This window comes from Natator depressus, chromosome 28 (assembly GCF_965152275.1).
Source record: "Natator depressus isolate rNatDep1 chromosome 28, rNatDep2.hap1, whole genome shotgun sequence".
Taxonomy (NCBI): Eukaryota; Metazoa; Chordata; order Testudines; family Cheloniidae; genus Natator; species Natator depressus.
Window position 1 is genome coordinate 13,367,380 of NC_134261.1, and position 14,925 is coordinate 13,382,304.

General features: G+C 49.4%; 1 protein-coding gene across 5 annotated transcripts; it reads right to left on the reverse strand.

The window, feature by feature from the left end:
* Positions 1 to 36: 36 nt before the first annotated feature.
* Positions 37 to 12,358, reverse strand: LOC141978921 (uncharacterized). 5 transcript variants are annotated; one of them, XM_074941310.1, is made up of 3 exons: positions 12,093 to 12,358; positions 5,399 to 5,512; positions 37 to 5,031 (listed from the first exon to the last, which is right to left on the reverse strand). In XM_074941310.1, the coding sequence occupies exons 2-3, from the start codon at positions 5,469 to 5,471 to the stop codon at positions 3,992 to 3,994; spliced, it is 1,113 nt and encodes a 370-aa protein (XP_074797411.1). In that variant the 5' UTR covers positions 5,472 to 5,512; positions 12,093 to 12,358; the 3' UTR covers positions 37 to 3,991. The 5 variants fall into 5 exon arrangements, with proteins under 5 accessions (XP_074797411.1, XP_074797409.1, XP_074797412.1 ...); XM_074941308.1 differs by lacking the exon at positions 12,093 to 12,358 and adding an exon at positions 9,273 to 9,483; XM_074941311.1 differs by lacking the exon at positions 5,399 to 5,512 and having other exon boundaries at positions 12,093 to 12,356.
* Between the last annotated feature and the right edge of the window lie 2,567 nt (positions 12,359 to 14,925).

Consider the following 14,925-nt stretch of genomic DNA (forward strand, 5'->3'; position numbering starts at 1 on the left):
CCTTCAGGAAACTTCTCCGAACAGATCCAAGGACTGACACCCTGGCAGCACTTTCCACCACAAAGTATTTTCTTTATTGAGTGTAATCAGCCTGTTCTAATACAATTAATCTAAACTTAAAATAAAACATAAACAGAACTCCCTTGGCGCCAGTAGGCGAGTGAAAGTACCCAAGACTGTCACGTCATACAGTATAACTCTCAGTTTTCTGAGGTAACTTGTGTTTTAACCTCAGACTTTTGTTCTTCAACGAATCATTAATTTCCGGTTTACTTTCATTCGCACTGGTAACAGTCACATATTCAAAATCTTATCATACATGTTCGCTTTCTGTTCATCTCCAATTCCACTTAGGGAACACTTCTATAGGGTTGTGGTTTAGATGCTTTCCACTTCAGTGAGTTCATGTATATCTATATCTATCTATCTGTCTGTCTGTCTTCTCCCACAAGTGTTGGTGGAAGGGGGTCTCACACTCGGTGGGAAGGCCATGAGAAAAAGCACCTCTCTTCGATTTTCACCTTTTTAAAATCTTTCAGAGAAGCTGGAGGTGGAGGGAAAATGATGTAACTACACAATACACAAGAGCAAACCTACGAGAAAAAAGCACGGAATCAGGACTCAACATTTGAGTATCCTGCAGTCTGAATCTGGAACGTGTCAAGCAGGCAGCCAGACTGGGATCCAGGGGGAAGGGCTGTCCTCTAAAGGCATCAGCTGTTTCTTTCTTTGCTTCATGAAACTCTGGATCCAAATGGTAAAGGACAATTGTTCCCAACCTAACCATGGGATTGTAATCAGGGCCACTGAACTAGAGAATGTTGTTCTAAAAAATAGTTTGAGTTGGACATAGTTCTTCACAGCTTCCTTGGCCGGGGTGAGAGCCAGCCAGTGGGTGCCTGCTACTTCTACCTGAATTCTTCCCAAATCTTTGACCTTTGTCAGGGTAAATTCACACTTCACTGGAGTAGAACTGTCTACCAAGCCACCCAGAATCTCAGCCGCGCTGGTGAGGAACGGCTTCCCCAAACATGCCCAGTTCATTTCTTTAGTCTGGTGGCACAGGTCTAAGTTAGAAAACTCGATACAGGCCTGGGATCAGAATCTCGGTCAGCTAACATTCAACTGTGACTTCACTTTGTGCACATTTTCAGCAACTACAGAGCATGAGTTCATTGAAAATACCACTTCTTTTGCCTCCTTATCTGCATAGTTAAGGAGAGCATTTTCCAAATCATAGGATTAGATCAGAGGTATCTTCAGGAATAATTTCCTGCAGGGCCCGGATCACAACTATCTGGGAAATACAGGTTCATTTTGCCTAGTTCTAGGTCACTTACTATGGAATTCTCTCTCCAGATCATCTGAGAAAATACTGCCCTAAACAACTGAACAAAGCATGATCGTGTCTGTTTACTTCAGTTAGTTACACAATCTGGGTTCTGCCGCTGTTCACCATTTGAAAGTGAGATGTAAAAACATTACTGTTTCCTTGGCAGCATGTCCAATAGCTTAGAGTATCCTCTCCTCTTGTCGGAACTTTCTCCAGGTGATCAGGAAGGGGAGTGGAAAAAGCAACAAATTAAGTAAGAAATGACTTTTAGCAAATGGTCATATGTCTCTAAGCCCCAAGAATTCTGAGCTATACTCTGCCAAACATAATTAGTACAAATAGCCTTTGGTAAAGAGAAGAAAAACCCACATCACAGAGAGGAATACAACATTTTCAGTTTCATATTAATAGGGTGACCAGATGTCCCGTTTTGAAAGGGACAATCCCGTATTTTGGGACTTTTTCTTATATAGGCACCTATTACCCCCACCCCCTGTCCTGTTTTTTCAGAGTTGCTATCAGGTCACCCTACATATTAAGTAAAATTCCAGAGCAGGTTACATCTGATGACTCAGAATCAGGACAACAGATTCTCTCATCACATTCTCCTCTGGTCCGTTCAAACTTACTTCACTCAGTGCTGTCTCATTATTATTGAGTCAACTTCTTTACAAGAGTTTCAGCATCATCATACAAATGTTCCCACCTGCAAACAATCCCAGTTCAGGAGGGGAAAAGCCCAGAAGTGGAAAACTGGGATATAAACTTTGCATGATCACACTTTGTTTGAGGTCAATTCAAATGGCCCTTTAAAGTCTGTGACGCTTTCATCTCCAGACCTAAGAGTCGGATTTGGGATCAAAGAAATCAAAGCACAGAGGCCTGGGAACACTGCATCACCTCACACGCTGGGAGGTGGGCAAGCAGCATGTGAAGAAGATACCTTCTGTATGAGCCGGGCAGAGTTTAACACTGCTGGGATGGTAAGGAAGGAGGGAATTCCTTTGATTCATCCCATTTCCCTCTGGTGTTAGAGGGGCAGAAATGACATTTTTACATGCCTCTGCCCCTGCTTAAATCTATTTTAAATGAGAAAAACGGTACTATAAATATCTGCTGTCCAGTAACCAACAGGGCAACGTGAGAACAACGGGGAATGAGACAATTTATCCCTAAAGGGGGAACTTGGGGACTCTAGTGACTTCTTCGCAGTGGGAGGAAGAGTAGAAATACGTGCTCTAGGTCTGTTCTGTTAGACTAGTCGAAGTGAGAGAGGTTAGGTCAAGTCATGAGGAAACGTGCTACACAACCCTGGCCAGTACACATGGGCTGTGTCTTCACTGCAAGAATAGTTGTGTTTTTACATCAGGACAGCTAACTCAAGCAAGCTAACTCCGTGGAAAAGCGGAGCGGAGATGAGGCCCAGAGAGATTTTAACTCGATGTAGCTAGTCAAGATTACCCCTCTCTCTCCCACCTGGGATTGATGGTAGCAGGGACACACACTCCCATGACGCATAGGTAGGGCCCTTTGTTTTCGGTTAGTCTCTGAGGTGCCACAAGTCCTCCTTTTCTTTTTGCGAATACAGACTAACACGGCTGCTCCTCTGACACTTGTTTTCGGTTGTTATTTTATTTAATTTTTCCCGGGAATTTATTGGAGTTTATTTCTACAACAACAAAAACAGGTGAAAAATCAGTGGAAAAACCTATTAATTTTTCTGGGTAAATACTGGGGTTTATTTTGGTGGACAGAAGGACGGGGGTGGGGGGGAAGTATTCAGCAGATTAATGCTTTGATGAATGGAATTCAAGGTGGTTTGTGGCACATCTGAATCAGAGCTCAAAACACAACGCCACCTCTGAGTTTAAAACAATAATGTCTCTAGTCCCCAAATAAAGCTTGTCATTTGAATAAACAGCTTATTGTTGTAGACGAAGAACGATCAGCCAATAAATATTTCCATGTAATAACTGGGCCCCACCATTTGGAGCACATACGCTCAACGTCATCCTTTCCTCCCTGTTTCTGTTTTTTTAAAACATTTGAATACGTACTTGGGTCCTGAAACATATTCTGATGCCGATTTTCATTTTCTTCCAATTTTAGTGTGTCAGATCTTTACACCGTCATCTGCTAACAGCTTGAAATGTGTCCGTGATTGCCGTGAGATTCATCAGTACGTTCAGATGCGCCCGCACGTCAGCGTTTGTGTGCGCGCCCCTGTTTGTTTGTTGTGTGTATCTTCTAGACGAATACAGAGCCTTACTTCGCCAGGCAGCTTTGCACAGACACACAGGCTCATGTATTATCGTAATACATCAGCTCACACCATGCCTTGTATTTCCCTAATAAAACAAGTTATTTTTGATACATTTGAATGATACAAAAGTAGGGTGAAAATCGGAAGAAAAAAACCGAATAATTCTTTTTGTTGAACCCAAGATTTTTTCAGTAAAAACTGGTTTAAACTGAAAACGAAGGGGCTTACTCTTCGGAAAAGGGGCTGAAAGAAAGGACCATGGGATTAACCCTAAAGGTTGAGCGGCAAAAGGTAAAAGCAGGTAAATCGTCTGGGATAGCTCAGGGAACACAGTGAATCAAATGGTGCCAATGGCCACTAAATGGGAATTAGGCAAAAAATATATTTTGTCAGCCCTAGAGAAGGTTTTCAGAGTGTTTATAGCCCTTGCAGATTCTGTGATGGCTAGTTAGAGTTGAGCTCTGATGGAAGCCTTTCCCGCAGTCAGTGCATCTATAGGGTCTCTCTTCTGTGTGGATCCTCTGATGTCTAATGAGGGCGGAGCTGTCAGCAAAGGCTTTCCCGCACTCACAGCATTTATAGGGCCTCTCACCCGTGTGGATTCTCTGATGCGTAATAAGGACTGAACTGTCAGCAAAGGCTTTCCCGCACTCACAGCATTTATAGGGCCTCTCTCCTGTGTGGATTTTCTGATGTCGAATGCGGTGTGAGCTCTGCCTGAAGCCTTTCCCGCACTCGCTGCATTTATAGGGCCGCTCCCCGGTGTGGGTTCGCCGATGCGTAGTAAGGTCTGATCGGTAACTGAAGCTTTTCCCACACTCACGGCATTCATAGGGTCTCTCTCCCACATGAATTCTCTGATGATTAATAAGGGCTGATCTATCAGCAAAGCTTTTCCCGCACTCACAGCATTCGTAAGGTCTCTCTCCTGCGTGGGCTTTCTGATGTCTAATAAGATCGGAGTGGTAACCGAAGGTTTTCCCGCACTCACTGCATTCATAAGGTCTTTCCCCCGTGTGGATTCGCTGGTGTTCAATCAGGGCTAAGCGGTAACTGAAGGTTTTCCGACACTCACGGCATTCATAGGGCCGCTCACCTGTGTGAGTTCTCTGATGTCGAATAAGGTCTGAGTGGTTACTGAAGGTTTTCCCGCACTCACAGCATTCATAGGGGCGCTCGCCTGTGTGCATTCGCTGATGTATTATAAGGTGTGAGCTCCGAGGGAAGGTTTTCCCGCACTCACTGCATTCATACGGTCTCTCCCCTGTGTGGATTCTCTCGTGGTTAATAAGGCCCGAGCGGTTACTGAAGTTTTTCCCACACTCAGTACATGTGTTTTTTCTCTCTTCCATGAGGATTCTCTGCTGGGCTTCCACTTGCTCAGCATCTTCCTCCTGAGGATTCTGCTTCTCGTTCTCATTCTCCATCCCAACACCTAGTGGAGGAAAGAGACAGAAACCTCAGAAACAGGAATGGAAAAGGGGGGAACAAACCCAAGTAATATCCGGAGACATGGGAAGGAAATCAGGAACTGAATTCCCCCAACACTTCCTCGTAGGGGAGAGAGGAGGGATCAGTTCTGCCTCCTAAACCCATCAAAATACTCAATGGGAAGAGAGGTCAGGAGGGAGCCATTGCCAGGTGTCAGTCAGGGTGAGTAGGAGCAACATCTGCCCTGAGGATCCATCACCTGCTGGGAACAATCCTGAATGTTGAGAGCTCACAAGGTCTTTGTAGGGAATCCCTACAGTTTCCTTCAGACACTGACAGTTTCTGACTTGGATGAATAATTGATTCCTTACCCACGCAGTCAACTTTCATGATCTCTCTTTCTTCTGGATTCGGAGACGTGGGACCCACGGCTCCTCCTCTCATTCTAGCTGGGGTGATCACATCGGTTTTGGAAACCGGAAACCCTGGGGTTCAAAAGGGAGCTAGATAAATTCATGGAGGATAGGTCCATCAATGGCTATTAGCCAGGATGGGCAGGGATGGTGTCCCTAGCCTCAGTTTGCCAGAAGCTGGGAATGGGTGACAGGGGATGGATCACTTGATGATTCCCTGTTCTGTTCGTTCCCTCTGGGGCACCTGGCATTGGCCACTGTCAGAGGACAGGACACTGGGCTTGATGGACCTTTGGTCTGACCCAGTCTGGCCGTTCTTATGTTCTTATGCTCAAGGGAAAGAAAACAGGTGAATTCATAATACGTCCTGCAAATTTTTAGTGTGTGTGTGGTGGACACCTTTCTGATTCAGAAAGTTGAGGCCACTAATGGATTAACCACTTTGGATCTGGTTTTGACCCACAGGGATGAATTAGTTACAAGTGTGAAGGTGGTTGGGAACTTGGGAGGAAGGGGTCATGATCTGATCGAATTCAAGATCCTATGGACAGGAGGACACAAGACCAGCAAAACAAGGACACTGGACTTCAGAGAGGCAGATTTCAACTGGCTCAGAGAAATGGCAGGCCAGGTCCCATGGAAAGACCAGTTAGGAGGAAAAGGAGTTGAAGGACGCTGACAGTTCCTAAAAGACGTAATATTAGAGGCTCAACATCAAGCTATTCCGACGCAGAGGAAAGATAAGAAGAGCCACAGGAGGTCAAAATGGCTGCACAAGGAGATTTTTAGCTCTCTAGAACCCAAAAGGGACACATCCAGGACAGGGAAGGAGGGACATGTCACCAGGGAAGTCTACATGGGAATAGCACGAGCGTGTAGGGACAGAAATCAGGAAAGCCAAGCCAAAGAATGCGTTACGGCTGGCAAGCAACGTTAGAGACAACGGCTTCTTCAAATATATCAGACAAAAAAGATCGATCAGGGACGGGGTGGGTCCGCTGCTCAACGGAGAGGGTGAGCTGGTAACGGAAGATGAGAGGAAGGCAGAGCTGCTCAGTGCCAACTTGGCTTCAGTCTTCTCACAAAAAATAACCTGTGACCGGTCGACTGGCGAAGTTACCATAGACAATAAAGGGGAAGGGATAAGCAAAGAACATGTCAGAGATTTTCCGACCAGTTTGAAAGAATTCATCCTAGGGGGGTTGAAGGAATTAGCTGAAGAAATCTCTGAGCCACTGGCAATAATATTTGCAAACTCGTGGGTGACGGGAGAGGGGAAGACTGGAGAAGGGCTCACGTGGTGCCTATCTTTAAAAAGGGGGGGAAAGGAGGAGCGGGGGAATTAGAAACCAGCCAGCCACCCTTCGACAGCTGGAAAGCTACGAGAGCCATGTATAAAACATTCAATTTGCGAATACCTGGAGGACGAAGGGGTGATCGCTAGCAGCCAGCATGGATTTACTAAGAACAAATCATGCCAAACCAGCTTGATTTCCTTCTTTGACAGGGTAACTGGTTTGGTGCACAGGGGGAATGCGGTGGATATAATATACCTGGACCTCAGCAAGGCTTTTGACACATCCCACATGACATTCTGATAAGTAAGCTGGCGAAATGGGGGTTCGGTGGAACTACCATTAAGTGGATGCAGAATTGGTTAAACAACCACAAACAAAGAGTAGCTATTAATGGAATGATGTCAGATTGGAGGGAGGTCTCAAGTGGGGTTCCACAGGGATCTCTTCTGGGTTCAGTGTAGTTTAACATCTTTATCAATGACCTGGATGTCGGAATAGAGAGCGTACCGATCAAATTTTCAGACGACACAAAGCTAGAGGGGGTTGCCAACACTTTGGAGGATGGAGCTAAAATTCAGTTGGATCTTGGTAAACTGGAGACCTGGGCTACAGATGACAAAATAAAATTCAACAAAGACAAACGTAAAGTGCTACACTTAGGGAAGAAAACGCACAGACGCAGAATGGGGGGATAACTGGCTTGGAAGCACCACGGCTGCGAAGGATCTGGGAGTTGTGGTGGATCACAACCTCCACATGAGCCAGCAATGCGATGCTGTTGCAAAAAAAGCAAGTGCAATTTTAGGTTGCACTAACAGAGGCATAGCCTGCCGGTCACGGGAGGTGATCGTACCTCTGGTTAGACACATGACTCCAGCTGAGGTCTAATTTTGGTCACCAGTGTAGAGAACGGATGAAGAGACACTGGAAAGGATCCAGAGGCAAGCGACAAAGATGATCAGAGGGATGGATCGCAAGCCAGGTGAGCAGAGGCTGAAGGAACTGGGTATGTTTAGTTTGGAAAAGAGGAGATTAAAGGGGGACGTGATAGCGGTCTTCAGATACCTGAAAAGCTGCCATAACAAAGATGGAGAAAAGTTCCCTCTGGCCCCAGAGGGCAGGACCAGAGGCAACGGGTTCAAATGGCAGCCTAGCAGATTTTAGGTTAAATCTCAGGAAAGGCTTCCTAGCTGCGAGAACAGCAGGACCATGGAACAGACGCCTCGGGAGGTCGGGGAAGTTCTTCCACGGGAGCTTTTCAAAAGGAGGCTGGCGAGCCTCTGTCTTGGGTGGTTTAGACACAACACATCCTGCCTCGTGGCAGGGGGTCAGACTAGGGGACCCTGGTGGTCCCTTCTAACCCTGTGGTCCTATGACATTTCTCACAAGGAACGTTCCAGTATTTTAACCCGAGCCCATTTTAAAGCAGTCACCTCCCGAGGCCAGCTCTGCAGGTGCCCAGATGTGGAGAAGGCTGGGGATTTAGATGCTGTAATTCACGAGCAAAAAGGCTAGCTCTTCTGGAACCGGAGAATGTGAAAAACACACCTTCTGCCATGCGATCTTGGTGGGGGGCTGACTCAAAGATCCCAGGAGCCTGCCGGGAAGAGAGATTGTGGCTGCTGCAGAAGGGGATGGGGAAGCAAGACCCTACGAATCAACAGACATTTCACTACCCGCCCTACGACATCTCCAAGAAAGTGCACATTTCTGCCAGGGAAGGGATCGCTTTGTGACTGGGAAGAATGTAAGGACTTAGGAATGATAAGCTGGGATCCATATGGATAGGGAAGATGTGTGTGTATGGGGTGGGGGGTGGGAGGGGAGGGGACGGAGGTACTGAGCAGTGCCGGAAAGGGAGGAGTGAGAATACGAATATTATATATATCATATTAATATACGTCTAAGGTTAACACGGGCATTTTACAGTGACATTAATAACCAGCGTGTAGTTAGCTTCCACATGATACCTCACGGGCATATTTTGTACAAACATGACCGCAGTAGTGTGTATGTGAATACAGGAGGGCTAGGATCACACCCGAGCCTTGTGTTTTCTCCCCCTCCCTCCCATTGCCTGCAGCCGGTCTTGCTACCCCTTGCCCCAGATTTCCGGTTCCCCAATCATGTTCAACCCCCCACTCCCACTGTCCCCACTGTTCCTTGTTCCTGACTCCCAGCAGCTCCAGCCAAAAAGTGTCCCCTTCCCTCCGGCCCATGGCTAGCACCCCCACTTCCTGGAGCACCCGCTACCCAGCACCCACCTCCCTTTACTCCCACCACCAACCTGGCCTGACCCAGGCCCTCCCATGGCTCTCAGCCCTGCACAGCAAACCACCGTCCTAGAGCCCCTGCTCCAGGGAATCCCCCTCCCCACAGCCCCACTCAGTATCTGCTGCCCCACTCTTCCTGGGGGAAAGAAGCCAATCACATGGAAACTCTGGGAGGCTCCCATCTACACCCTGCTCAGAGCAGCCAGAAGGCCTCAGGTGAGGGGAGAGCCAGAGGACAGGGTCTTCACATTCATCACATACCTAGTAGCCAAAAGGTGACGCAGGAGATGGAGCCTCTGGCATGGTCCACGAGAATCGCCCCCGGTAGGAATCTCAACAACTTTCCCTTTGCTAGCAGCTTCCTGTGACGGGATGGGGCATCTCCCCTAAGCCTCATTGCTGGGTTCCCCCTTCGTATCTCACAGCAGCCGCTGGTTAGTGAGGTCAGGCTCCAGCACTGGGAGTCTGGGGCGTTTTCCCAGCCCCCTGTCCAAGAGTTGGTTTCCTTTCCACAAATTAGGGAATTTACACACACACACACACCCCCAGGCCGCATGGGTCCGTTCTGAGACTCTAGCCCCAGGGTAAACCAGTCCCAGCAGCTTAGTAACCCCGTGGCCCCCTCGCTTTCTCCAGCCTGTGTATTTCCCGCCACCTGCCCATCTCCAGACCAAACCCTCAAAAGCACCCAACTCCAGGGTATTTCCCGCTCCTCTCCCTCCAGCAACTCCCTGACCATCCCATACCTCAACTGGCTTCACTGCAGCCCCTTGCCTTCCCTGTCCCCTGGGAGGACGAAGGGCATTTGGGGAGATTTCAGCGCCCCGCCCCGCCCCCGCCCCCAGGCTCTTCCCCTGCTGACAGATGTTCCAGACTCTGCTCCGCACATCACCGAAATATCCAGAACACAAGACCGGGTAGCCAGGGAGTGACGTTAGCGACCCAGCACGTGGCCAAACGCACAATGTCCTGTAAGCCTTTGGAATCTACTGGGGACAACTCTGGATTTCAGAAAATGGGAAAAGTAACCATTTTCGACTTAGGGGGCTCAGGGCAGGGGGTCGGGGTGCAGGAGGGGTGTGGGGTGCGGGAGGGGGCTCAGGGCAGGGGGTTCGGCTGCAGGAGGGGTTTGGGGGGGCGGGTCCGGCCCAGTGCGCACTGGGGGCAGGTGCCTCCAGGTACCTTCCCCGAAACTCCCATTGGCCGTGGTTCCCTGTTCCCGGCCAACGGGAGCTTCGGGGGAGGTACCTGGAGGAGCGGCCAGGGCAACACACAGACCCCTGTGCCCCCCCCCTCCCTGCCCCCCAGGTCCCGGCTGCTTCCCGGAGCAGGACGGGGGCAGGGCAGGCACGCAGGGAGGGAGCCTGCCCTGCCCCCGGTGCGCGCCGGGCCGGAGCCGTTCTAGGTAAATGCTGGGGGGGGTGTGTGTGCGGGGAGCTGGCGGGCCACAGAAAATAACCCCGCGGGCCGCGTGTTTGAGACCCCCTGCTATAAAGGATGAGACAAACGATTCTCAAATCAGAGGGGAAAGTTGATCACTGGGGAATCTAACCCCCCTGCAACTTCCAATCTGGAGAATGACAGGTTCCCTCCAGACAGGGGAAGTTGCTGGGATTGCAACACGTGGGGAACCCCTCCATGGGGAGGATTGTCAGCCGATATTTGGTAACTGCATAGAAAATGGCAAAACCTGAGATTTGATACCAGTGTTCACAAATTAACGAGAGAAGGGGGAAATTTTAGGATTTTGCCACCCATTTTCACAAAGCAGAGAAGAAAACGTGAGGGATTTTAGATCACTAACTGATAATAGGCAGGGGTAAAATGTGAGCGAAATTCTTATGAATACTTTATATTTCGAAAAAAGGGGCAACACGTGGAAGGATTTTAGATCAACCGTCAAGAATCTGAGACAAACAAAATTGGAGGATATTTTATGTTAACATTTTATAATTAGAGAGAAAGAGAAGAATCTCTGGGCCTATTCAATTAGTCATCGATAACTAGAGAGAAAACGGGGCAAATTTTTTTGGGGGGGCTATATCAATGTTTAAGAATGGGAAAGAAAATGGGTCAAAACCGAAGTATTTGAAAAGACAAGAGAAAACCACCCAGAGCAGAGGGAGATTCAACAGGGGGAGGGGGAAAGGGAGCCAGTCTGCACGTGAACGTTCAATGAACACCCAGCCGAGGAAGCGAGCGGTAGCCCACGAAAGCTCGCGCTCAAATGAAGTGGCTCGTCTCTGCGGGGCCACAAGTCCTCCTGTCCTTTTTGCGGATACCGACTAACACGGCTGCTGCTCTGAAACCAACAACCACCCAGACAGGGATGGTTCTCCCCCTCCACCATCACCATGCGGGCAGCAGGGAGTCCTTTGGGAGCCTGCTTTAAGAGAGCAGGGGCGCCCTACGGCTCGGGAAGGCTGCCGGGGAGGGGGCATTGGCAGCTGGCGGCTTGTGGGTCTTGCGCTGGGAAGGCAAGAGCTGGGACTGGTCACTCCCCCGGTGACACTTGCCCCTGCCTTTCACTGCTCTGCCCCTGCCAGGCCCTGTTGCTGGCAGAGAGCGGCCGCCCCGTCCCCACCCCAGAGCCAGCCGCCTCTCAGGGCTCTCCCAGGCTGTGCCCCCTACAGCCGCCTACCCCTCTAGGGGGGCACACAACTTTACAAAAGGACAACTGGCTGCAGGTAAAACGGGGGGGGGGGGGGAATATCCCGAAGCTTAAAGAGATTTTAAACTGACCTTTGAGAACTGGGAGAGGAAATGGGGTAAAATCTGAGGCCGACAGAGACAGAAGGAAAAAGGGGGGGGGGCGGGATCTACATGGATTTTATCCCCGTATTTGATAACTGGAGACCAAGGGGAAGAATTCGGGGGAAATTATTGAGACTGAAGTGACAAAAGCCGAGAGAAAAGGAGTCCACCTAGAGACTAACCAAAAGCAGAGCGGAAACCCCCCATCTCCGGCCTGCCCCGAGCCAGGTCCCCCCGTTCACACGGTCTGTCCCCTGCCCCCCCAGACAGGCCGAGCGTCACTTCCCCGCCCCTCCCCTGCACTTTCCCACGGTCTCTGCCCATTACCTGCGGCCAGGGGCTGGTCCCAGCTGGAGCGAGCCCCCCGCGGCCGGGCCGGGAGGGGTTAATGAGGGGTCCCCCCCCAGCACAGACCCCGGGGAGCAGCAGCAGGCTCTGGCCCGGGCTCTGGGCTTTGTTCTCCCGGCTCCTTCCTCCAGCCCCCAGCGGCTCCAGCCCCTTCCTGTGTCTGCAAAAAGCATCCCGGGCGGCAGCGCCTTGCTCCGGCGGCTCCCCGGGACTCCGCCGGCCCCGGGGCCGCTGCACGGGCCCCCCTCCTGGGCCGGGAGGAGGCAAGCGACCCCAGGTCTCCGGCCGTGGAGAGGGGGAGGTTGACAGGAGCAGAAGGAGGAATTAGGGGGCAAAGAATTGCCCAGCTCCCTTTGCCCCGGCCTCACTCCTGGGTAGACAGGCTGGAGGGGATACAGAAGGGCCCTGGATAAGCTGGAGGGTTGGGCCAAAAGAAATGGGATGAGGTTCAACGAGGACAAGTGCAGAGTCCTGCTTTTGGGATGGGAGAACCCCAGGCACCGCTGCAGGCTGGCAGGGTGACCCCACGTCCCGATTTTAGGGGACTTGTCCCGCGTCCCGACCTTACATGGGTCGGGCTGCCCCTTGTCCCGCTATCGGGACCCGCTTCCCCATCCCCCCTGCGATGACCCTCCCCTGTGGATCAGCTTTCGGGAGCGACAGCTCACTTCATCCGGTGCCTGCGGTGGAAAATACAGGGGGGAGATTTTATATACACAGCGAACATGAAATCTCCCCCCTGTATTTTCCACTGCATGCATCCGATGAAGTGCACTGTAGCCCGTGAAAGCTTATGCTCGAATAAATTTGTTAGTCTCTAAGGTTTACATGAAATCTCCCCCCTGTATTTTCCACTGCATGCATCCGATGAAGTGCGCTGTAGCCCACGAAAGCTTATGCTCAAATAAATTGGTTCGTCTCTAAGGTGCCACAAGTCCTCCTTTTCTTTTTGTGGATACAGACTAACACGGCTGCCACTCTGAAACCTCCCCTGTGGAAAGACCCTCGTGCACAAGTCTGAGCCAGGTTAGGAGTGGGGTGGAGGAGCCCTTGGGACAGAGGAGCGTGGAGGCCCCTCAGAGTTAAGAAAACTAAGTGATGCAGAGTGAGTGGCCTTCGTGATCATCACTGCAAAAGTTGTTTTCTCCTGCTGATAATAGCTCATCTTAATTAATTAAGGTATGGCTACTTCCACCCTTTCATGTTCTCTGCATGTATATATCTCTTCTTACTCCACGTTCCATTCTGTGCATCCGATGAAGCGAGCTGTGGCCCACGAAAGCTGATGCTCAGATAAATTGGTTAGTCTCTAAGGTGCCACAAGTCCTCCTGTTCTTCTTGCGGATACCGACTAACACGGCTGCTCCTCTGACACCCTTCACAAAAGAGTTAGTAGCAGAATTTTTGCCCCAGTTTTTTAAGAATTAATTTGCTGGTAATACCAAATTCCATTTTTTGAAAGCACAAACTTTAACAACCACTGTGTCCCCTTAGCATAACATGAAAGAAAAAAGTATTAAATTGAAGCAAAGTGAATTTTAAATACGGGTCTAGGCAAACCCTGGGACTGTATTAAACTTTCATGACACGGGGTTGTGTTTGAGAGGCAAAGGAGGAAACCTGCTGAAATCGCTTGGTTAGCATTCATACTTTGCCACATAACCAGACATCGTGTATATTGTTACGTGTTTTAACAAACGTTTTTATAACTGTATGTTAATCTTTAATAAAGGAGCAATCACATTTATAAAGAAACTGACATTTTACTAATTTTACCCAGGCACTAATGTTACGGTTTCCCCTGTGACTAAAAAACCCACCTGTGATTAATAAAAGGCAATTATTTGTGTTTGCAATCGCATTATTTGTCGAGACAAAACTACACGCACACGTGTTTATAAATGAGGCCTTTGGGAATTTTCCAAACGAAGCATGAATTGGTAGTATGGTGGTTACACCGCAATAGTAAAATAGTGCGATACCACGTGTGTGTTAAAAATTGGCTTTTGTCGCAACAAACTAAAAAACAAAGAAAGGAGTCACGTGACACACACAGCCGACAACACAAAATGGCGTACGAAGCAAACGTACAGTTATATAAAGGACGCCGTTCAATGGAAGTAAGAAAAGCCCAATTTTCAAACACTAGTCAGCGGTTAGGATTAGAAGCAACGTTCACGTTTCTTTTGCTTGGCAACCACGTCTTCAAGAAAGCCCAGGAACGCCTCACTTAACGTTCTCGTTCTGTCCCTGAAAAATGCGACTTTAAGCGAAACGATGTTAAGCGAGTCCAATTTCCCCATAAGAATGAATGTAAATAGGGGAGATTAGGTGCCAGGGAAATTTTTTGCGCCAGACAGAAGGCTCTATTTCAGATACACGCAGTAAAAGTTTTAAACCATTTAATACTCTTTAATGCATCTGAAGAAGTGGGGCTTTTACCCACAAAAGCTTACGCCCAAACAAATGTGTTCGTCTTTAAGGTGCCCCCGGACGCCTCCTTGTTTCAGTGTAATACTGGTGCACGGCAATGCTGATTGTGAAGCTTGGTTGAGGTGGAGGAGTCAGAGGGTGGGATGTTTCCCAGGGAATGCCTTGCTGCTAAATGATGAATTTGCACTCGGCTGAGCCCTCGAGGGTTAACATGTTTGTTGTTAACTAGCCTCACACTCCACAAGGCAGCCCGAATTGGGGCGGGGGGGGGGGGAGAGACAGCATGGCACGGAGAGACAGAGACACACACCCAGTGTGTGAGAGAGACGCGCATTGCCCCTTTAAGTACGATGACCCCCACTCCAAGTACATTGCCTTT